The sequence below is a fragment of the Zonotrichia albicollis genome, chromosome 10 (genome assembly GCF_047830755.1).
Source record: "Zonotrichia albicollis isolate bZonAlb1 chromosome 10, bZonAlb1.hap1, whole genome shotgun sequence".
In the NCBI taxonomy this organism is placed as follows: Eukaryota; Metazoa; Chordata; class Aves; order Passeriformes; family Passerellidae; genus Zonotrichia; species Zonotrichia albicollis.
In genome coordinates this window covers 37,336,792-37,360,017 of record NC_133828.1, presented here as the reverse complement: position 1 = coordinate 37,360,017, position 23,226 = coordinate 37,336,792, and the positions used below count along the sequence as shown (strand labels likewise).

At 49.7% G+C, this 23,226-nt stretch overlaps 1 protein-coding gene across 4 annotated transcripts in view; it reads left to right on the top strand.

The window, feature by feature from the left end:
* The window catches only part of SLC12A8 (solute carrier family 12 member 8), a 50,220-nt gene continuing 26,994 nt past the window's right edge, over window positions 1-23,226 (top strand). For 3 of the 4 annotated variants that reach the window (XM_074548830.1, XM_074548832.1, XM_074548829.1), the window contains exons 1-5: window positions 1-99; window positions 3,490-3,700; window positions 4,472-4,618; window positions 7,426-7,617; window positions 9,837-10,068. In XM_074548830.1, the coding sequence (XP_074404931.1) occupies window positions 3,632-3,700; window positions 4,472-4,618; window positions 7,426-7,617; window positions 9,837-10,068 (640 nt within the window). In that variant the 5' untranslated portion in view covers window positions 1-99; window positions 3,490-3,631. Of the gene's footprint in view, window positions 100-3,489; window positions 3,701-4,471; window positions 4,619-4,774; window positions 4,924-7,425; window positions 7,618-9,836; window positions 10,069-23,226 lie in introns of those variants that run through there. The other variant, XM_074548831.1, reaches the window with a different exon arrangement.

The window sequence follows — 23,226 nt, the reverse complement described above, 5'->3', positions numbered from 1 at the left end:
CGCGGTGCCCGGGCAGACGTGGCAGCGCCCGGGGCCGCCCCGGCGGGAGGCGGCGCCGCGGGAGCCGGCGGGAAGGAGGGAGGGTCCGGGAGCCGCCAGGTGAGAGGGGTCGGCACCGCGGGGACACCCCCGAGCCGGGATTTGGGACCGGGCTGAGCCCCGCAGGCGGCGCCGGGCTCGGCTCGGCTTCGCCCGCTGCTCCCCCCGGTGCTGCGCGGCTCGGCCGGGGCGGAGGGAGGGAAGGAGGGAGGTAATCGGGGGGCAGCAAAGCTAAAAAATTAAAACCGTAGTGGGGGCATAAAAAATGGTGGAAAAGAGCTCCCCCGCCAAAAGGAAAAGAAAAAAGGCTAATAAGGGCGTGGGGAGGGAGTTAAAAAAGGAAAGGTGAAAGAAAATCAGAAAAAAGGAAATAGAAGAGAAAAAAGGTAAAAACAGGGAAACAAAAAGGAAGGGGAAAAAAGAGGGGGAAATGGAAAATTTGACAAAAAAGAATTTTAAAAAGAACAAAGCAAATACAGGGAGCCGGTGGGTGGGAGCGGTGCCCGGGCGGGGCGCGCAGCCCAGTGTGGCCGCAGCCCCCAGGTGTGGGCAGCGCCGTGGCCTCGCCAAACCGAATTCTCCGGAAAGCTGAAGTTGCTGGAGAGAATCCGGGCTCGCTTCCCACGTCTGGTGTTCCGCAACCTTCGTCGCTCTGCGGAGATATGTGAAAACAAAACGAGCTCGGTAATTGCCCGGCCGGTGCAGTAAATGAGTAACTGGGAATAGCCCAGCGCCGCTCTGCGTGGCGTTACCTCTGCTGCCCTGCCGGCCGCTTCATTTCCCTTATATTACCCTTTCCTAAAAGACTCCTAAATTAGGTGTTTTTAAGAACTTGACCCGGAGAGGAGTCGAAGGGACTGATTAAAACTAAAACTCTGTTGGCTGCGGTGTCCTTTGGGAGGAGAGGCTTGAGGAGCCTCCTCTGGCTCCGGAGGCCATGGGACCACACGCAGTTGTGCTTGGGAAGGCGTTAACCTTTCCTCTTCGAAACCAGCCAGAGCAGCGACGCTTAGCTCAGAAGCAGCTTTAATGCGATGATTAATAAAATAGTGCTTTGAAAGGATATGGAGGGCACAGAAATTTAATCTATATAGGAATCTGGTTTTGCAATTAAATATAGAAGTGTTGTAGGAAAAGGAGATGAGCCTTTGTAATGTTTCTGCGAGGTTTGCTAATGCTCTTCTGCTCTCTTGAGTGCTAAATGGTATGGAAAGATTAAAACAGACCTTTGTGTTTAATTTATAGACTGGCTAGTGTATTTGGCAGAAACTTCAGGAAAAATAACAGCAATTTGCTTTCAAGTTAGAGGCTCACTTATATTAGAGGAAAATTGAGTCTGTTTAGTTTATTTATCCTGCTGGTGTGTATAGCAGAACAAGCTTCCTCAGGGTTGGTGACGAAGATAAAAAATAGCACCCAAAAATATCCCTGTGTTGATAGAATGCTGCAAGAGGAGGGCACCTGCCCCAAGGGCTTTCCATTCACAGACCCTGAATTGCAGAAACACTTGCATGTCCGTGGATTGGGATGTGACTGTGAGTTTGTTCAGCTCCCGCTCCTGTGCTTTACACCCCCTCCCCTGTCTGCCTTGGCTGCCTTGCAGGGACCGATGGATCCAGGAGTTGTGGTGGGATGTAAATAATTACAGAATTGGGTAATAAGATTTTTGGGCAATTGGAAATGCCACAGAGGAGCAGTAGTGCAGAGGCAATTTCCTGGGATTGTGGAGGAGGAAGATCTGATAGCAAGGTGAGCAGTAGCTGAGCAGAAAGGGCTCTAGAGCACAGGGCAGGAGAAGGGTTTTAAAGCAGAGAAAAAGGAAGGAAATGGTGAGATAAGGGGATTTAAATGTCCAGGCAGGTAACATTTCGTGCTAGGTGTGCTTCAGGTCTAAAATCCATGTGTGCAGCCCTTTTTTTAGCGTTTTGCAAGTTTCAGGTGGGTAATACGGGTGCATCACACCTATCCTTGTAATGTCACACACCAGGCACACTGAGGGTGTCACACCAGCCCTGAGCTACTGTAAGGGGTTGGAGCCATCTCCTTCTGACTCCCTTGGAGTGGTTTAGGAGAGCAGGGGGCTGCAGAGCTGCAGCCTGTTTTCTCCACATGTAGATGGGACTGCTGTGGCACACTGGAGTTTGGATGACCCCAGTGAATGCCTTACTGTGTTAAAGGAAGGACTCCACAGGGGATTCTGAGGAGAATATGGCTATTCAATTGTAATCTTGTTTCATGTTGTGTATTTTCTTCTATTTTTTATTACTGTGGCTATTTGAAAAAAAAAAAAAAAACAAAACAAAAACCATGAGATTTGATTCTTTAAAGTTCATCTGCTCCTGCTGCTTTTGCCCTACTTGGAGCCTCAGTCTCCCCCATTTGTTGTATTGTGAAGGGTTATTTGCTTCAAGAAATGTGGGGGCAGCAGCAGGGAATCCACGAACTCTCATGGCTTTGGTGCTGCTTAACTGCCCATGTGGGCAGGGCAGAGAAAACCTCCTGTGCTGGCCATTGCAGCCCAGCTGCAGGAGACCTTCTGAAACACTGTGGTGCAGCAGCACCTGCTTTGGTTATTTAATACTGGGCATTTCAAAGCAAAGTAATAATGGCAGGATGGTGAAAGGCACTCAGACCCTGGTGCAGAAATCCTGAGTGGCACAAAGCCGTTTCTGTATGACTCTGTGCAATAGGCAAAGCACATTTCTGTTGGGTTCCTGCCCTGTGATTAATTTGGTCTCTGCTCTCCGAGAAGGTGTCCAGCCCTTGGTATAAGCCTTGTGTGATCATGGTTGGTCCTTGTAAGCATGAGAGCTCAGCTGGCCAGCAAATCACCTGCCCCAGGAGAGCCCGTGATCCAGACAAGCTGCCCTCTCCACATCTGTGGAACAAGTCCTGCTCCCCTCTGGCTGCAGCCCTCTTTGTCTTACCCAGGCATGGTGTACTGCACTGAGGAAGAGCCAAAAGGTCTCTCTTGGCACCTGGTGTGGGAGACTGTGGGTAACTGATACACTGAGTACAAGGCAGGACCTTGGTGTGCAAAAGGCACAGCTGAGGCTGATGTGGTCAAGGCAGTGAAGTGATGAGTGGTGCTGGGAAGTGAATAATCCATGTGTCCTGTGTCACTGGAGCACAGGAGCATGCAATGATATTAGCAGGCACCAGATTTAAAACCAAGGAGAGGAAATGCATTTTGCAGGCAACACTGTGGAGCTGTGGAGCCAGTGCTGCAGGATGCTGGGGTTAGGTTTGGAAAAGGCCACCAAGGGCTGTTAAATGTGTGGCTGATGGTGGAGCCTGTGCTGGGGGAGCCTTTCTCTTTGCTTTCTGTGCTGTCCCTCTGGTTCAGCATCTGCCACCAGCTGCTGTTTGTTGACTGTGTGGACAATGGCCCTGTGCTTTGGCAGACTGAGAAAGCAGCAGTCGTGTCTTTCATCTTTCCTGCTTCCACAGGGAGGCTGGGATAAAACCATGACTCTTCCACCACAGAGGAGCCAGCCCTGCAGGAATTGGACTGAGCTGAGCTCCCTCCCAGAGCAGCTTGGGCTGAGGCTGTGCTAGAGCTGAGCTTTGGGCAGGCAGAGCCCGGGAGAAGATGTTCAGCTGCAGTGGTGCCCGCAGTGAGGGATACGTGCAGGAGCTCTTCCATGAGGAAGCACAGCAGGTATGTCACAGAGCCAGCTCCTCTCCCACATTTCCATCTCCATGGCCTCTGCACTCCTGGTCACCTCTGTGCAAGGGAACAGGAGTGAAGTAACAGAACTGCCCTTTGTTTTGTTGTGTGTGTCTGAGGTGTATGGCTTAGGAAGGGAAAGAGGAGTTGATTTCCAGAGGGCAAGAGGAAGGAGTTGCCATAGGAAAACTGCAGTTTCCCTGGAGTTTCATTTCTTGACTCCAGCAAGTTTCCCTGGAGCTTCATTTCTTGACTCTGGAAAATCACCGTGCCTCAAGACCCAGAGCCCCATATCTCCTCGAGAAGCAAAGGGTCCTGATCAGATATGGCTGCGATGGGGAAACCAACTTAACCTACTCTGTTGGTCCGAGCTGGTTTGTCATATCCTCTAAGGGACTTCCCCCATGCACTGAGAGCCCTGCCCTCCTTGGTGGAGAGTTTGGAAGGGGCAGGAGGAGAAGCAGAGTGTGTAGCTGCAGGCTCTGGGAGGGACCCTGGAATGGTGTTTTTGGTTGATGCATTGGGGTTAATTCACTGAGGCTCAGTGGGGCTCTGTTGCTGATTATCCTACAAGAATATAAACAGGGAATTGTAGGAGCCATCTCTTTCAGGGCCCAGATATCCCAACAGCCTGACAGCCCTTCACTTAGGGACATCTTGCAGCAAAGGAGTGTCTCAGTATCTTTTGGTGTCCATCCCCCTGTTGGTGGCTGTTGGTACCATCAAGCATGAGAGGTAACCCCAGGCTTTGCTTTTCTCTAGGTATCTCAAACACAGACCAAGCCCTGGTGGAAGATCCAGCTGTTTGTGTGGGAGCCAGTGCTTTTTGGAACGTGGGATGGGGTCTTCACTTCCTGCATGATCAACATTTTTGGAGTGGTTCTTTTCCTGAGGACGGGATGGCTTGTGGTGAGCAAGTGCTGACTTGGTTGAATGTTTGAACAGATGTTTTCCTCTGCCCTGCCTTGCCTGGTATCCCCATCACCACCCAATTGTTTTGGATTCTATGCTCTTTGTTACAGATGTTGCTCATGCCCTCTGGTATTTTGTAGCTTTTCAAAAAGTTCCACTAAAATGTGCAGCTGAAGTGATCTTTGTGAGTGGTTTCCTACCTCAGCTTTCAGAAAGAGAAAGGAAAACACAGCAGCCAACCTTGATAATGAACAGGGACACTCCTGTGTCGTATTGTTGAGGAGAAATTAACACTTTTCCAGGTAATGCAGTTAGAGCCACCCACCCCACCTCCCAGCATCTCTTCCAAACTTGCCAGTGCTGGAGTCCCTGAGTTTTTGAATGGGGAATCCTCAGTCAGGAGAAATTGTCATTGCTATCAAAGGATCTTCCACTGCTGAGTCCTTAATAGTATCTCTGAGGGTCAGAGCCTAGAATACTGTCCCCTCCTGATGCAAAATATTGTATTATGCCTCAAAATTTCCTCTTAGACAAAGAAAAGTTTCCCCAGAGATGGATGGGATTTGAGTTTCAGGCAGAGTTTTTGTCACAGGCATGGTGGGCACTTTCCTAAAGGAGCAGGAGGACACTTGCACTCTGCACTGGAAATGCCTTTGCTGGAGGTGTTGAGGGGAGCTGCAGTTGCTGTGGTGAAGTTGGGATGATTTTTTAGCTTCCTTTTCCTTCTGATTTTATTTCCTCCACATCTCCTTTGAAAGCAAGTTACTTCTGAAGCAAACACAAATATAAACAAAGCCAGTAAATGAAAGAAAAACAGAACCAGCTGGAAGCTAGCATGAAAGGGAAGGGAGGAGAAGTCAGGGCTGGCACAGAGCTCCCCTGGCAGAGGACAGTCATATGTCAAGCTATTCCCAGAGTCAGGCTTTTGCTATAAATTTCCAGAGCTGGAGCTGGGGCTGGTGAAGCTCTGCAGTTCCAGGAGACCAAATCTTGCTGAAATGTTCAGCAGGGATTGCTGCTGCACTAACCCCTTCCAGCATGCATGCATAAATAAGCATCACTGCTTAATGGGGGCTTTTCCTTCCCACTTTCTCTGCTTGCTATTGTTGCTGTGAGCCCAGCATTCCCCCTTGGTCTCAGTGTTAACCCTTTATTCTGTGGGAACCATTGGATTGCCCATTAACTGCTGCCATAGCCTGGTACCACCTTTCTGGAAAAGCCCAAGGCTAAATGAATGTTTGCATATGTTTGCCTTTTCTTAATTTATTTTTTTAACTGAAGCATATAATGTTTATTAACCATTTAACCTGGGGTAAGCAGCTGAATAAAAAGAACAATTGTCCTTTTAAAAAGAAGTATGTGGTTTGGGTGGGCTGTGGTGCTGACCCAACCACAGCTGTGTTTATAGCAATCCTTGGCTCTGCTCCCCACTGACCAGATAACAGCCCTGTCACAGGCAGCAGGATGCTGAACCAAAATAGGACTGTATGATGATACCAACATCCTGGATATGTGCCTATTTTTTTCACAAAAAAAAAGAGAAAAGGAAAAAAAAGAATCTGGGATTTCAACCAACCCCAGAGCAGGGAAGCAATGGTGATAAAAACCCATCATGGCCAGTGTGACCTCAGAGATGAGCATTGCTGGAGCAGGGTTGGAGAGAGGGGATGTGGACATGGCCTGGAATATGAGCAAAAGGAAGGGAAGCCAGATGTTAACAAAGCACTGGGCACTGGAGGAGCCTTCTGAGTGCTATGCACTGGCCTGAGCGATTTGTCAGCAGGGGAAGGTGGGCTGGAGCACAGGGGAAAACTCCTGACCCTGGAAAATAAATTACAGTGCAAGTGAGTGGGAAGGCCCTGAGCTCAGAAGAGTTCTTGAATTCTTTTGGAGGTACCAAGCACCTTTTCCTTCTGAAAATCTGACCCTGAAAGGCAAACTGAACTCTTCCAAAGAAAGGGTTGTGCTGGTGTTTAAATTTGCCAGCAGAGACCTGCAGGTTTGTTTGTTTAGAGAGTTTTTCTCTTTGGCCCACAGTGGTGGGCACAGCAGCTCCTCCTGCAGCCCTCCCTCTGCCCCAAGCAGGAGGGGTTGGATTTTTATCATGGGGCTGAATCCGGTGCAGAAAAGTCTCCAGAGGCCAGGCAGGGCGAGAGCCACCTGCCCCTGAGTACACCCTGCAGATAAGGGCTGGTGCATTCTGCTTTGGGAGAGCATGATTTGTCTTCCACGCTGCCTTGCCTTTGGGGTTTGTTCTTTGGCATCTCATTGTTTGCAGGGATCAGAGCTTTCAAAGGTAAATGTTCTGAAAAATTAAAATGCAAGCTTGATGCTGTTAATAAATCAGTCGCTGCAAATCCCAGGGGTTCAATTTTGGAACTGCTTTTTGTTATGAAAGTGTTTTGGGTTTTTTTTTTAAGCATGTCATTCTAAACCATGCAGACAGGCAGTGATCCCCTGACTGTGGTGGCTGAATCACTGTTTGACCTCATTCCTTTTAAACCAGTGGACAAAATCAGTGATTCATGGAGGAGCCCATTGACAGGGCAGAACCTGCTCATGCAAAGGTCTGCCCAGCCCCAGGCTGCAGGACAAGGTTCTCATCAAAGGGGTGCTAATAAGGGCTCTAAATCTGGCAATCAGTTACGTTAATTAGACAAGTAGGGGAGTCTGTGTGTGTTTTTTTAATCTGTAATGACTCCAGATCCATAGATCACCAGTGACTAAAGTGGGTAGGTTCTTATTCTGTCCCAGCAGATTGGTGTGAATTAATCTTTATTTAATTTTTTTTTTTTTCATTCCAGGGAAACACTGGCATTGTAATGGGCATGTTTCTGGTGTCCTTTGTCATTCTGGTTGCCCTGGTGACAGTCTTGTCTGGAATTGGGGTGTGTGAGAAGTGCAGCATTGGAAGTGGAGGAGTCTACTCCATGATCTCTACTGTCCTTGGAGGTCAAGTAGGGGGCACCATTGGCCTCCTTTACATTTTTGGCCAGGTAATTTTAAGAAATTACTCAAAGAGAATTTGTAAACTTTGCAATGCAGGCATTAATCTCGTGCTGTCCTGCTGCAGAAAGCATTGCTTCAGGTAAAATCTGGGTAATGCAGCATGGGGGAGCAGCACAGGGAGCTCTGAGCCCACGCTGCTCCCCAGGAGCAAGCCTGAGCATGGCCATGTGCTCCTGGCATGGGCACCCTGCTGGAGGAGCTGAGTGTCTGGACAAGCCCTGCAGGACACGTCCTCCCTTCCCAAATTACCCCACTGCCAGGACATGCCCTTGCTGGCGGGAGACTGAAATGAAACCAAGCAGGAGAGGTCAGGGTGGCCAAGCAAAGCTCATGAGAGGCTGTGGGCTGGCAGGTTGGCCTTGGCATGCTCCATGTGCCCTCAGGGACTGGGCAAGCCTTGGCTGCTTCCCTGTGGGAGCCAGCACAAGTGGAGCTGGGCAGGGTAAGGGCCACAGCTAATTGACCACTTGTGAGCCAAAAGTCACAGTTCTGCATTTTCTGAACGATCCCAAGGAGCTGTTGGGGTGGTGAGGCACAAAAATACACAAATAGTCTACAAAAAGAATGGAAAATAATCACTTAAACCTGCAGTAACTTAACCCTCTCCCCCCATAAAGATGTTATGAACAGTATAAAATGTGGTGAGCAGAGAAGCATTTTTATGGAGGTTTGTTTTTTACTGACTAGCTTACAGCAATCTCCAAAACCCCTGAACAGCCCCCAAACCAAAAATAATCCCCTCTTCTCCTTTCACTCCAGATTAACAGCAAGTGTCCATAAAACACGAACTGAACCCAGTCACAAGCCAAGATATGGAAATGGGCCACACATGAGAATCCTTCCTGTCAGATTTTCCACTCCTGCTCTCTGAGAGGACCCCATCTGGGAAAGCAATCAGGCTGCAGCTTGTCCTGAGGGTTGTAAAAGCTGGGCTGCAGCAGCCCTGGCCCTGCCTTGGCATCCCCTGTGCAGAGGGGCTGGCAGCTCACTAAAATCACTTTGCCTGCTCCCCAAAGCTGCTGATGCCTTTCCTCTCTAGCTGTGCTTTCTGCCCAGCGTGCCCTGCACCAGCTGCAGGCTGATGCTCTGCTCAGGGTGCTCAGAGGTGCTGTAAGCTCTGCCATAAGGCAGCCGCTGCCAGAGATGGGGCACTCCCTGGGGTCAGTGGGAATCCTGGCCATGTCCTGCAGAGGAAAACTCTGAGGGTGCAGCTCCCCTGACCTACCTGCCTGTGATGCAAGGGAATCCCCCAGGATCTCCAAGTTGTAGGTGCCCAGCTCTGAACACCTGCCTGCCATCAGCCTTGCTGAAAACCTCACAACCCTGCAGCTGCTGGTGTGGGCCAGGCTGTGCTGCTCCCTCAGCGGGCAGTGCTGGGTCAGCCCCAGGTGGGGATCTGCAGTCAATGGGGGCTCTCTCTCGCTGTCCTTGGTGTCTTCCACATCCCTCAGCTGTGCACAGGGTGCTGGGGCTGCAGCCCCAGGTCCCAGCAGCCATATCACTGCAGCTGTCTGCCCTGGCCTGGTTTTCCAGGGATGCCAGGCACTGGAAGGGCTGTTGCTGGAATGTCAGCTAGCAGGAATTTCTGGAGTGAACTCTCTTGGTGTTTTGGGTTGTTGTGCTGCAGTGTGTTGGAGCCTGTGCTGCAGATGTCCTGTCCTGAGGCTCTCAGCCCCCAGGGCAGAGTGTGTGGCCTGTCCTGCTGCAAGGCAAACAGGGACATGTCCTGGGACGTGGCTCACACAATGTGCTCTCCCCCAGAGGGCAGGCTCCATTCCAGCAGTGAGATGGGGAGCTGGTGAAACATCAGAGTTTGCATCCAAACTAAACACTGAGTTAAAAATAACCCCAGGAGGCAGTGAAGGGGAAAAAAACCTGCTACTTCAGGCAGGTGTTGAGAGCTGGGACCCTTTCCTCCAGAGAAACAGAAAAGGGGGAGAAACAGAAGTTGGCTCATCCTTTTCTCTGTCAGAGAAGCCTGTGTGGTTTCTCCTGGAGTGTTGATAGAGGGTAGATGTGACAGTAGAACCCAGACTCACCTGTCTGCCTGGGCAGAAGCTCTGCTGCCTTGGCAGTGGCAGTAACAGTAAAGGTTGCACTGTGACAGCCAATGTCTGTCTGTCTGTCTGTCTGAACAGAGCCCAGCATGGGGCTGTGGATGGGATCCCTTTTCTCCGTGGGGCACTGACAGAGCCGTGTCCCTCAGTGTGTTGCAGGTGCCATGTACATCACTGGCTTTGCAGAGTCCATTGCAGGGGTGCTGAGCCTCAGCAACATCTGGGCAGTGCGTGGCGTCTCCCTGGCTGTCCTGCTGGGCCTGCTGGGAATCAACCTGGCTGGGGTGAAGTGGATCATCAGGCTGCAGCTCCTGCTGCTCTTCCTGCTGGCTGTCTCAACACTGGACTTTGTCATTGGGTCCTTTACACATCTTGATCCAGGTAAAGCTGGGGGTTCCTTGCATGGGGGTCAGCAGGAATTCATTCCCTGGGGTTTTCTCCTTAGCTGTGTTTGTGCAGTGACTCTCACTTGGACAGTGGTAGAGTTCAGAGCTTCCAGATGTGTCCCCTGTCCTTTGGTACTGATCTATTAGAGACAACCCATAATTTTGCAAGGAGTGTTTCCAGAGCATGACTGAAGCTGCCTTATTAATTTAGGTATTTAACCCCAGGGATTGAGCTCTCAATTTGTGCTCCTGTTATGTTTCTGATATACTTCCTGATACTTCTGAAGCAGTTTCAGAAAAGAAAAAGAGGGGGCAGGGCTTCAGAAAAGGTATTAAGGAAAAAAGCAATTAAATAGAGTTTAAGCCATTTCTTAAGTCATAGCACACATAAATGGAACGATTCTGAAAGAAAAACTTAGGACATGATACTGGATAGTTTATTTAAAACTTGTCACTGATGATTAACAAATGTCAGTGTATGAGTGCCAAGCTAAGAAGTATGAAGATGATAACTTTATGTAAGGATTTTTTAAAACTTAGCAAAATGGTCCCCTGTATCTTCCAGACCTTGGAAGATACTTGTAGGTTTTCTAACAACAGAGAGCATCTGTGTCTGCAGCATTCTTTGTAGCCTTCTGCTGCCTGACTCAGCACTGTGCCTGTGAAGATGAGGATTGTGAATTTGAGCTCTGGGGATCTTGTGTGGGCACCTCTGAGGTCCCTCAGACCCTGTTTGTGCTGAGCACTCTGTTGGGTGTGCTGGGGCTCCAGCAGGGAGCTGGGGGAGGGCAGGGGGCTGATGGCGTTTCCAGGACCCATGGGTGGGAGTTCCAGGACCCATGGGTGGGAAGGAATTTCCCCATAACTTTTCCCAGACTGAGTCCAGCCTGCAGTCCAGCTCGGGCAAGGGGAGGTTCAGGGCTCCCTCCTGCAGCCCTGCTCGCACCAACTCCTGCTCCCTTTCTCCTGTCTGTTTGCTAACACGTTTCAGAGCGATAATGAAGTGCAATTAGCTGAGTAAACAGAAGGTGTCACCTTTTTCTTGGCTTCCTCTGTGTCCAGCAGCGCCTTGGGGTGGCAAGTGACCTACTGAAGTGAGTTTAAGGAAAGATCTTCGGTTTTCATTGGCAGCTGTGGTTCAGCAGCTGGGCTGGGTGGCAGGAGGGGTCATGTGGGTATTCCTAGCACCGATGGCACAAGTGTCATTCGTGCTGCTGCTTCATTTTGTGTGCAGGGACAGAAGCAGCTGCTCCCCTGCCAGACAGAGCCTCATGGAAAGGCATTTACACGTTATATTTAGCATGTGGGAAATGCCCCAAATGAGAGCCTGTGAGAGTTTCAGCAATTCTTGTAAATGAGAACGAAGCAGGGGCAGTTGTGTTGCTGTTTTGCAGGGAAAGCAAGTGACCTGCTCCAAACAGCTGTGCTCCATAGGAAGTTGTTTTCTAGAGGAAACGGGGCTGGGGGGAGTGTGTTGGATTTCAGTTGTGCTCCTCATAGACCTTTCTAATAGCAGAGAAAGATGAATACTCGAGGTGAGACCACATAGTAGGAAAGTGAGCACAGGACCAGGAGGCAAGAATTAAAGGAGCACAAACGTCAGCAGCAAACGTGCCCAAGTGGAGGCCACCACAGTTGTCTTTGATTTCCTCCACTGCTGAGCACTGTCATTTTCTTCTGACATAAAATAGCGACAGGAAGGGAAAGGAGGCAGCTGAGCACGGCAGATGCTGCAGCTCAGCCAAGGCTCACTGAAGGAGAGCAGGAGGGCTCCCAGTGCTGGAGCAATGGGGCTGATGGTGCCGGAGCCCAGAGCAGCTGCCCTGGGCTGGGACAGCTGAGGGTATCGGTGCTCCCACACACCCTGGCAGTGCTGTTCCCTCCGGCCTGGCAGGGGGATCCTCCCGAGCGCTGCATTTCCCCAGAAAGCCTCTGAGTGGTGTGTCAGCACTGAGGGTGAGCGCTGGGCTCCGAGGAGCCTCCTCACGCTGTGCTGCTTTCTGTGCAGCATGGATGGATGGATGGATGCCTGTCTGTCCCTTGGGATTGCACCCACCAGCAAAGCATCCCTGCTGCGAGGACCTGCAGGTGGGACACGCCGGTGGTGCTGCAGCTCCAGCCTCCAGAGGCAGCTGGTGACAGTGGCAGGGTGCAGAGCACCAAAGCCCAGACCAGGGGAAACATTGGAGACCCCTTTGGGGTGGGCACTCCACTGACCAGCCCTCAGGAGCGTGCTGCTGCTTTCAGTTTGGTGTTTCAGTTTCAGTTTCTGTGCCTGCAGCAGGGCTGAGATGCAAAGGCAGCATGCAGGGAGAGGGGATTTTTGAGCAGGAGCTGTGAGCGGCATTGTGGCTGACAGCTTGTCTGGGTCATGTCCTTGTTTTATGGCAGGTTTATGGGGTTTCAGTTCACAGCCTTGGGTCTCAGTCTCTGACCCTGTAAAATGGGCCTTGTGCAGCCATCCTGCCTTTTCCCTCATTTAACATCTCCAAGTGCTGCGCACACACACGAAGGGACTGCACATCTGCCAAGCAGCAGTTGCTTGAATTTAAATAATCTCCAGGAATGCCTGTCCATCTTGAAGGCCTTAACTGGCTGCCTTTGTGTGGCTGGGCTGGGTGGAGTCCCCTGCTCTTCTCCCCATTCCCGCGGCTCACACCCAGGCACACACCAAATCGGATATTGTCCAAGCTCTCACTCCCTTCCTGTGGTTTGCCTTTATTTTTAGTCTGAGGACGGAGCATGTTTACACAAAAGGGGGCTTCTCAGCAGGGCTTCCTGCTGCTCTTGCTCCTTTTTTTTCCTCTCTCTCTCGCTCCGAGAGCCTGCAGCAGGCAGGGACTGATCGGGGTCACTTGTGCAGACTCTGCTGGCCCCTCTGGGCTGCCAGCCTGCTTGCTGCCAGGTGCCCTGTCCCCGTGCCTGGCCCCCAGGCTGCCTGCAGGGCGGGGTGGGACTGGCTGATTTTTTGGAGTTAATCCTAAACCCTCCCTTGGCTTCAGCTGGCACTTCCCCTGGGGCTTGGTCACATCCCAGGCTGGGATCTCCGCCAAGGGTGGGTAGGGAGGAGAGGGGCTCCTGTTCTGTGTGAGAAGCAGCCTCCTTGAGCTGCCTCTGCCCACCCAGCTTCCAGTCAGTCCCTCCTCCAGGAACAGAGACCCCCATGCTCCAGAGAGGAGACATCCCTCTTCCCTTTCTCCCTAGCACAGGTGAGTGTTTTTAGCAAACCTGACACAGGTGAATCAAAATCAGCCAGTGCTCCACTTCTCAGCCCATCACCCAGACCCAGCACTGGCTGCAAATTTTCACAGCAGCAATGCAGGGTTGTTTTGGCTTGTGTGTGTCTGTATTTTAATGATGGAGGTCCATACCTCTACATCAACCTGAGTTATTTTGGGAGGAGCAGTGAAAGTAGAGGAGAGGATGCTCCTCTCCCTGACCAGTTTCTCAGAACAGTATGTGAAACTTTTTTGGCCTTTTCACATCCTGAACACTAGAGTCACGGAAAAAAAAGAAGATAAGCCATTTGTTAATGCCCACTATTTTATTTTCCTAGCATATCTCTGCTAATTTTTGTGTAGGGTGACTCCCAAATACTCCCTTTCAATGAGGCGCCTGCTTTCCTGTTTTGGCAGCGGCTCCCAGGTGCCCTGAGAGAGCAGAGCTGCTCTGGCAGCAGGGCTGCTGTTAATTTGGTTGTGCTTTGATGGGGAGATGAAAGGAATCACAAGAGGCCAAACAACAGCCCCTTAAATGCCTGGTGGGGGTGAGAAATAAATTATCTTGTTAGTAATTCGGTAATTGTGTCCCCTTGGGCTGGGATTCCCCGGTCCTGCAGGAGATGGTACCACGGGGCTGGGGTGAGCGGGGAGCTTGGCTCTGTGGGGCTGAACCCCTCTCCTTAGGCTGGGAAATTGGGTAGCTCCTTTCTCAGGGATGCAGGGAGGTTTGGAAGGCACATTGCTGTCAGGGTGCTTCTGCTTGGGATTATTTTCCATGCAAACCACATCCTTCATGTCACCCGCTTGGGTTTCAGCTTCCCTAAGCTGCTCACACAGAGCCCAGAAAACTCATTTATCATCTTCATGTATTCCTCTGAGGACAAGTGCTTTGGAGGATTCATCCCCCTCCAATGTTCTGTGGCCGAGCTGAGGAGCTGATGCTGTCCTGTGGGTACCACTGGTGAGGATTTGTGGGAGATGAGTTTTGCCTGGAGCTGCTCCAGCAGACAGGGAACCTGCAATTGTTGAAGTGATTTATGTATATAGACACTCTGGTGTTGTAAAGATGCCTCAAATGCTGCCTCTGGGGCTTCGATGGACTGAATTAATTAAAAATCCCAGAGATTGAATATGAAAGTGATCAAAGCATCCTAATCAGGGGCTTCTGCTTGGCTCTGGGTTGTTTTATTTTATTTTTGGGCACAAGGGGTGTGCCCCAATACCATAAGAGAGGGTGCAGGAAGGATGTGTGTGTCAAAAGATGATCTGCAGCAAATCCCAGAGGCTTTATCCAGGCTGATTGCTGACTTCCTGGCTTGAGACACATCTGGAAACTGGCACCAAATCCCAAGTAGAAATCACTGTGTGAGCAGCAGCAGAAAAAAAAATAAAATCCCACTTTGCTACTGAACAAGGTACACACCTTGGTGAATAAAGGCAGGAGGCTGCTAATACACGCCTTATTTATTAAAAAACATGGGATTGCTTTTCCCAGCTTTTTCCAATTATAGTGCATTGAATGGCCCTGACATCACTCTTGAGTCGGGGCCAGCCTATTCAACAGTCTGGCGAAGACATTTATTAACTGGTTACCTGCCAATTGTCTGGGCTAGGAGCTGGGGGACAGATGTGTTTTGGAAAGTGATAACATTGTTAGAGGCCTTATTTAGATAGTGAGACGAAAGCTACACCACTCTGTCCAGGTCCTCTGAAGCAGGTATTTAAAGCAGTTTATTTAGAAGAAAAAACCCCAAAGCAGGTAGCCTGAGATGCAGCCCTGTTTGTGGTTGGTTTCCACAGTGTTTCCCTGCTGGAGGGCATCCAGCAGTGGGGCTGCCTTGGGGAGCAGCAGAATCATATCTGACAGATGCTCAGGTGTCAGCACAGCTGCTGCACCCCGGGCTGGGGCTGGCACTGCTGTGTCCCTGCCCTGCCCAGCCCAGCCGGGATTCCTGAGCATCTCCCAGGAGTGGGAAAGAGGAGAGGAGGGATCGGGGTCGGCAGGTCCTGCCCTCCTGCACCCACGGGGCTGCACTGGGGTGGATGCCATGTGCATCCAATCTGCTCCTAAAAATTCCCAGCGGTGGATCCTTCCCTGCATCCTTGGGGGCCCTGCTCTGGTCACAGCTGTGCCAGGTTTATCCCCTCTTCCTGCAGCCTAAACCCACTGTTTGGGGTCTCTGGAGGGCTTGGCACAATCTGGTGTCCTTCCTTTTTGCATTGAACCACCTTGCTTGGCAGATCCCTGCTGCTCTTCAGTCCTCTCTGGGCAGCTCCATCTGAGCAGCCATGGGAGCGAGCAGTCACGAGCTGCTGGGGATGAGCAGAGCCCTGGCCTCCCCTAAATGAGACCCTAAAACGTAGTAAAACCCTCAGTTGCAAAGTACCCTCTGAATGGGTACTTTGCAAAACCCTCAGTTACTCAGTTCAGTAGCAAAACCCTCTGAATGGTGCTGTCCTGTACTGGCTGGCCAGGCCCATTCCTGGAGCCAGGAGAGGGCTTGCTCAGGTTGTTGCAGGTTCAAGCTTGCTCAGTAGGTAATGGAGCTCCTGATGCACACAGGAGGGTTTGCACACATTGATTTAACCTTTAATTGCTTTGCTGTTTCCCCGTGAAGCAATGCTAAGCTCATCTTCCTAGAACTTGTAAATAAACCCTGAAATACCTTGGCTGGCTTTGTTAGACTCTGCCTCCATGTGGGCTTTCCCTCTCCATCCATCCCTCCCATAAAACCTCCTGTGCAGGCTCTCCTTCAGCAGCAGCTACAGAACCAATAAAACTGACTGGTTTGAGGAGGATATATATCATCCCACAATTTCTCCCTCTCTCCTCATTGCTGTGTTTGGATGGGACAGCTTTATTTAATTGCATTCATTTTTTCCCCCTCTTTTTTCTGGTGCCACCATATAATAGTTTTCAAATGATGGAGATATTTTGCCTCTTCTTTTTTTTCATTCCCCCAGTGTTTAATTCCAGTCACAGCTCAGCTGTGCCCTGAATCAGCTTTCCTTATTTAGGGATTTAATTTATTAAGATAACTTCTAGATATTAGTTTCTTCCTCCAGCCACTTCACTTCTACTTTGCATTCCTCTCCTAGGCTAAAGGGAAAACTTTGTGTGGGAAATAGGTCCTTATCTGCTGTTCATCCTCTCTTCTGGCTTGTGTTAACAATTTTTGGCCTTTTTTGTCTGTAAGTAAGGGGTTTTATCCTGGTTGTGCCTTCACTAACCTGGATGGTGGCTCAGTGGTTCTTTCAGTGGTTCAAAGGAGGAAAAGCGTCCATTGAAAATTGATTTTTTAGGGAAAATCTATTCTATGACTTACACAGAATTAAATTAATAGTTTCAAACCAGTAAACAAAAAAATCCTTTTAGGTGACAACGTCTTGCTCAACCTTTCCAAAATCAAATGCTGTTTGGTTTGATTTGCATTCTGAAGCCAGACTTTAGGCTGTAGCTGTGTGTATGTTGAGTATAGAGGATAATGAAAACCTTCCAAATATGAAAACAAACTATCATTTTAGACACAAAATCAAAAAGTCAACAAAAGGAATAATTTTCTTTTGAAGTACCACTGTCACGTGGATAATATATCCATAATTTATTATGGGAAGCTGGGAGCAGGGGATGCTGTAGTCATGAGGATGGCAGAGGGCTCGTGGCAGGATCTGGTGGATTAAGTTGTATCATCTTTCCTTTGAAAGATGGGGATCTGATCAGCATGGGTTGGGCTTTGTCCCAGACAATACATGGAGCAGCTCTGAGATGGAGGGGAGGCCACTCCAAAGGATGTGTGTCATCACCACTGCACTGCCACTCATTTTCCTCCAATTGTTGTGCCTTGACTCAGCCCAAATTCTGATCTCTGGAGCCCAGGGCTTTTCACCGGAGGAGTTCTTCAGTTCTCCCACAGCTGGGCTCTCTGGGCACGACTTCCAAGAAATACCATTCTGTAATTGATAATGGTACCCCATTGATGAAAACTGTTTTCCTGGAAGAAGGATGGAGCAAGGGACACTGTAGTTCTTGTCCTCTTTGCAATGAATAAAATAATTTTCGCCAGCTGGTTTGAATACCATTGAACAAGCCAGGCTGAAAATACCACATCAAAGAAATCAAATAGTAATGGAAGGATTTATATATTACAGCAAGTTTAGTGCTTAGCATTAAATAATGCAAAACATAAGAAGAATTTTAAAAAGTTGAAACACCTGTGTTAAAATCCCTTACTTTTTTTTCCCTAACCAGTATTTCAGAGTTTCTAACTGCAGAAAATTTTAATTTTGTGGCTTTCTTTGGAAAAAATTATTACACCCCACCAACCTGTATAGACTGAGTAAGTGCCAAAGAGCTCTGCTAGCCACTTCCAAGGGCACATTCCTAAGTTTTCCTTTATTTAAGCAGTGCCTTTGTGATGAGGAGCTGTCTGTGCAGGCTCCCAGTGTGCTCTTGTGTGCATTAGTGGTTTTCCACTTTCCCCAGAAGCTGAGGCAGAGATAAAGCAGGCACAGGGGAGTTGGGCAGAAATTAGCATTTCCTGCCACCCCGTCAGTCCTGCAGGAGATGTGGTGTGCCTGGGGGGAGCATGGGCTGCCTCCTGATCTGAGAGAGGTGACAGCATCCTGCACATGGAAACTGCTCCATTAGCTAAAGACAAACATCGGAGACAGATTTAAGCGGCTCCCTTTGTTTATTCTGCCTTTTATGCTATTTTTAGCTGCTGGCTAGCACCCAGAGCTGCAGGTCCATCGCCTTCAGGGAGAGGAGGTGCTCTGGTCTCATGGCTGGGATGCTCCACGGGGAGACGGGGGTGCAGTTACCAAAGAGGATAAATATGCAAAGGGACGATGACGCTTTTTTCTCCGGATTTCCCCAAACAGATCGGCCGTGGAGCATCTGCTGCAGTTTTTCTTGTTCGCCTGAGGGTATTCAGAGCAGGGACCCCACGTCCCCGCAGGTCTCCTCTAACTCAGCAGAGCATTACACTGCTGATGCCAATCCTCTTCCCAAGGCATCCTGCAGCAGGCTGGCCTGCAGGACAGCTGCCGAACCCCTGAGCAATTTAAGAAGAGGTGGCCCAGCGTGCTTTCCCTCGGCAGCGCTGTCAGCATCCCCGTTTGCCCATTTGGCTGAGTCCTGTGCATGCCCGGGGTGATTCATGCCCTGCAGCAGAACCCCCGTCCCGGGGCTGCTCCTGCCCTAAATGCCATTTAAACACCCCGTGTTTGTCCCTGCCGCTGTGGGTGGGGATGCTCAGGTGCCACGGAGGGTGGTCTTGGGACAGGGTTAATGGTGGGATCCCCGAGCCCCCAGCAGCAGGAAGCCGCATTGTGTGCTGACTTTAAACAGGAGGTTTGGGAGATCAGCTCTGGAGCAGAACACAGGGACTGGGGAGGAACAAACACTCGCTGCTTCAGAAGGGCGGCGATTTCCTTTCGGGTAAACACGTCATTAATCTCAGGGAGCACATTCTTTTCCATCAAAAGATAAGGGATTCCAGTTGCCTTTCTCAGGGCTTGGCCTTTTTAGATTGTTTTAACTGTGGCTTTCGCTCCTGCAATTACAGACTGTGCATACTCTCTCTTTTTAGGTTTGATGGCTTTATTGTGGGTGCAGAGAAAGTATTGGGCAAGGGAACTCCTTCCCTGCTTTCTTTAAATTTGCTCTAATCCTTCCTCCCCACCACCCTCTTGCCAAACTTTTTTCCCACTAAAACCTGTCTATTTTTTGCTATGTGCAGCTCTGACGAATTTGAAACGCAAGTGTGGTGTTTGTCCTGATTCATGAAACAATCTCCCCAGTGCTGATGATAACATAGGGGCTTATTTGTTCACAAATGGAAAAATAGCAATGAGGTTCTCTCCCCACCCTGGGCTGCCTCTTGCTGCTCAGCTTTGGTTTGCCCTTTTGGCTTGCTGTGAGGAGTGGGGCAATGCTGGCTGTGCCAATTTTCTGACACATTCTGGGGTCACAGCAGTGGCAGAGGTGCTGCTTTTGCCTCTGCTCCCTGTGGCTTGGGGCCTGTGGTCACTCTGAGCCTTTTTGATCATTAATGTGTTTAACTGGCATTTAGGGATGAAATTACAGAGGGAATTGAGTCCTTTTGCATTCTTACCTCCTCTCCCAATACTTTCTGCTAAGGGCTGCCAACAGCAACATGGGCTGGGGTGGGGTAGGGCAGGCGCTGAGGATCTCCCACATCCTGCATCTCTCAGTGCCCTGGCAGCTCAGGCAGGTGCTCTGCAGCCTTTCTGCACTGTCAGTGTGGCCACATGCTATATGTTAATTGTGTAATAGCTTCACTTTAATCACTGCATAATTGTTGACCTGCATGTGTCCAATACAAAAATTCCTCTCTATTTTTTTTCCCTTGCCGAGTTTAAGATCCTTAAAGCAGAAATACTGAAACTGTGTGAGCTGCCTGCAGGCAGGATGTGGTCCTGAGGACTGAGATGAAGCAAAGTCATGACATCATTTGTGACATATGGAGAGGGAATGATCCTGTGTTTGCTTTTCTCTGCCTGGGCTGGGCTGCACACGCCCCAACTCCAGCTATGGAGCTGTGCTGCTGCCCACGAGTCCAGTGTGGAGCTAGTGTTCTCCTGGCTGCAGGACATGTGCAGGGCTGCATGCTGACTCACATGGCACAGGGCTTGCACTGGAGCTGCAGAAAAGGCAGCCTGCCTTTGGTGCATGTGGTCCCCTGGGTGGGTGAGTCCAGCAGTAGCTGACAGGAGACAGAGGCATCAATCTCATCAGTTTTCCCCATCCCCTCATGCTCTGCTCCCCTGCAGCTCTTCTCTTTCCCTTCTGCTTCTTCCCAGTCTTCCAGTCAAAACCTGTCCATCCAAAGGTGAAGAAGGAGATGTCCTGGAAGGTGTTAAAGCAATTTTGTATTCCTGTACAAGTTCAGCAAAGGTCATGTTTACTCTCTGCTCTTGTCAGCACGGCTCTGCTGCCCAACTCCCTCTGCTTCCATGACTCATCAGTTCCCTCATCATTCTCTTGGAGAACTGGGACTTTCTGGTGAAAATCTGTTTGTGCATCCTGCAGGTTGAGTGTCAGCCCACAGCAAGCTGAGCAGTGGACTGGCAGCATGAGAAACCCACCACACTGTCCTCTCTCCCCCTCCCGCATTACTGCCCTCTGCCTGTTTTCCTTCCCAACCTTTCCACACTTTTCTCATACATTTCTGACCTGTTCCAGGCTGGCAGCTGTAGGGCAATGCCTGGGATCAGCACTGGTAGTGTTGGACTTGCCTGGGAAAAGAAATTGTGAGGATTTTGGGAGCTGGAGGTGGGTAGTGGTGAAGGCTTGGGTGCAGGAACAGGCCAGCCTTGGAAGAGCTTGGGAATGGGATTGTTAATGCTGCTGTTAAACGAGCCCAAACACAGGAAGCCAGGTGTGTGCACGGAGGGATGTGGAGGCTTGTGACTGCGCTGCTTTTATTGATTTATTAGTCATTCTGTTGGGAAAGGTGATTCAAGTGTTATTTGTGACCATGGTGCTCTCTTCATGCCTCTGATTATGCCACTCCACCATTTCCAGTGCCCATTGCCCTGTGTGGCACTGCAGGGCTGTGGCTGTGGTCAGCTGGTCCCGTGTCATTTTCTGGCACTTCCAGCACTTCACTGAGGAAATCCAGAGCCACCCAGAACATGGCTGTGCTGGTGCACAGCATCTTTCAGAACTGTTGTATCAAATGATCCTGTGCTGTTTGTTAAGTAATTTCAGTGTTTGCATGGGGGGAGTGGAGGGAACAGAAAGATAAAGTCCTTGGGGATTGGGCATCATTCATGGCTTTCACCCATCTCTGCACATCCACAGCTCCTGTGTGGATGGTTAACCCTGTGTATATGCCATTGCTCACTGAGATGCTGAAAAACCTATTGCTGGTGGTGCTTTGGCATCCAAATTTTACTTCATTTAAGCCAGGCATGCCTAAATTTCCTTTGACAAGTGAATATGCTGCTCTCATGTGATAAGCTGTGGGTTGTATGTGTGTTTGGGGGAGTTTGGTCACCACCAGACTATGGCAGAGCTTATTCTGCAGGCAGGAGAAGAATTTGTATTTCAGGGGCTTTTGGGGGGAGAATTTCACTCCTTCCCTGCTGCAGAGCCCTCCAGCCTATGTAGGGATCAATTTCGTTTAGGACACCCAACAGTCACCTGATAGACCAGTATCTGAGAGTTACCAGCCTGACAGGGCTTGACTTGCCCATGGGGGAGTCAGGAGCTCAGAAGTTCTGGGCTTGTACCTTGCCCTGGGCTAAGAGTTTGGAGGAGGGAAATGCAAGCATGTGGCTGGTGAGGAGTGGAATTTATCTTACTGAGTGTTCAGATGAGGATGGCACGGTGGGGCCAGGCTGTGAGCACCATTCCTGGTTTCTCCACGTGGTGTGCCTGGACATCTGCAGCACCCACACCAGGACCTCGTTCTGGGCGTGTGCTTGGACTGGCATCCAAGGCAAACAGCTGGAGTTCAGAACTCATGCCAGAAGGGTTTAGTGGTGGAAGGAGAAATGGGAAAAAGATAGAGAGCTGAGATAATTATGCCAAGGATATATAATTATTCTTTGGCACTCCACGTCTTACACATCACACAGGATCCTGAAAATGCTGAGGTCAGACCTGGGAAATGTGCTGCAAGACAAACACTTCCAGCTGTTCCCCTGAAAGCAAATCTCAGCAAGTACCTTCCAGGAGGGAATGTGTGGGCTCACTTATTTTGGAAAAGAAAAAAAAATCTCACCATTTCAAGCCTTCACCATTCACCTTTGTAATTAAAATCTCTAATCACAAGCAGAGTGCAATATGGGACTGTCTTCAGGGAGCTGTTTCTTAAGGTGGTTTTCCATTTTTGCACTATTTAGCCCCTGCCTCGGTGCCAGGCTTTACTTAACCTTAAGCTTGTGAACAGGCTTATTGAATTTGGCCAAGACTTAACTAATCTGTAATGAGCTCCAGGTTGCCTGGAACTTGGCAGGGCTGCTGTGCTCTGTGCTGTTGCATAATGGCCTGACCCTGTGTAACCACGGCTTCTCCTTGAGCCCCTTCTCCAAACTCTCTGAGTTCCCATTCTGGAACCCTGGGCTTCATGGAGGGGCTGCCCTCATAAGGGGAGTCCTGAGTGCCAAAAACCCCGTGGTTTCATGCTGTTCCACGGGGTGAAAGGTGGGAGAAAGTAAAAGAAAAGTCCAAACCTGCTGGGGAAGAGAGGGGATGCAGCAGTGGCCACAAGAGGAAAGCTGGTGCCTCCTCCCAGGCATCTGTGATAGATAGAAAGACATCAGAGTTGAGAGCATCTTCCTCCTCTGGCTACATTGGGCAGGTGTACAGCCTCCTGTGGTCCTCCTGCACAAGTGAATGGAGGATTCTCATTCTGAAAGCTCGTGCATTTCAAACTTGTTAGGTGGTTTTTACTGTTTATTACATTCTTTTGGTAAGAGCAACTGGAAGGACTTGATTTGTGAAGAATCACAGGAATAGCTCAGATGTTGCTCTGAGTAATTTTTTTCCCTATTGTTTATTTAGATCAGCTCAACCACTTGAGAAATGCATTATTTGCTTTCTACTTATTGAGTATTTAATGATGGAAATAAATTGTTACTGCTCTTTATTGTGCATTTCCCATAAGGCTGACACGGCACAGAGAAGGAACCGGATTCTTTTCTTCTAGCATGACACAGGGAAGATTGTTTATAGCACTTCAGCTCCAGCCCTCTGCAAGCCAGCTGAGAGCAGCATCATTAAAGGCAGGATTTAGAGGCTGTGGGGTTGCATACATTGATTGAGAGCAAAATTTTTCAGACAAATATTTTGTAATGAACAAGGAGGGAGCAATCTGGTTTCAAAAAGAGAAAGGAGAAAAAGATCTCCTCGCAGAAAAAAATGTATAAAATGATCTTGCCTCGTTTGAAGATCAGAGTGC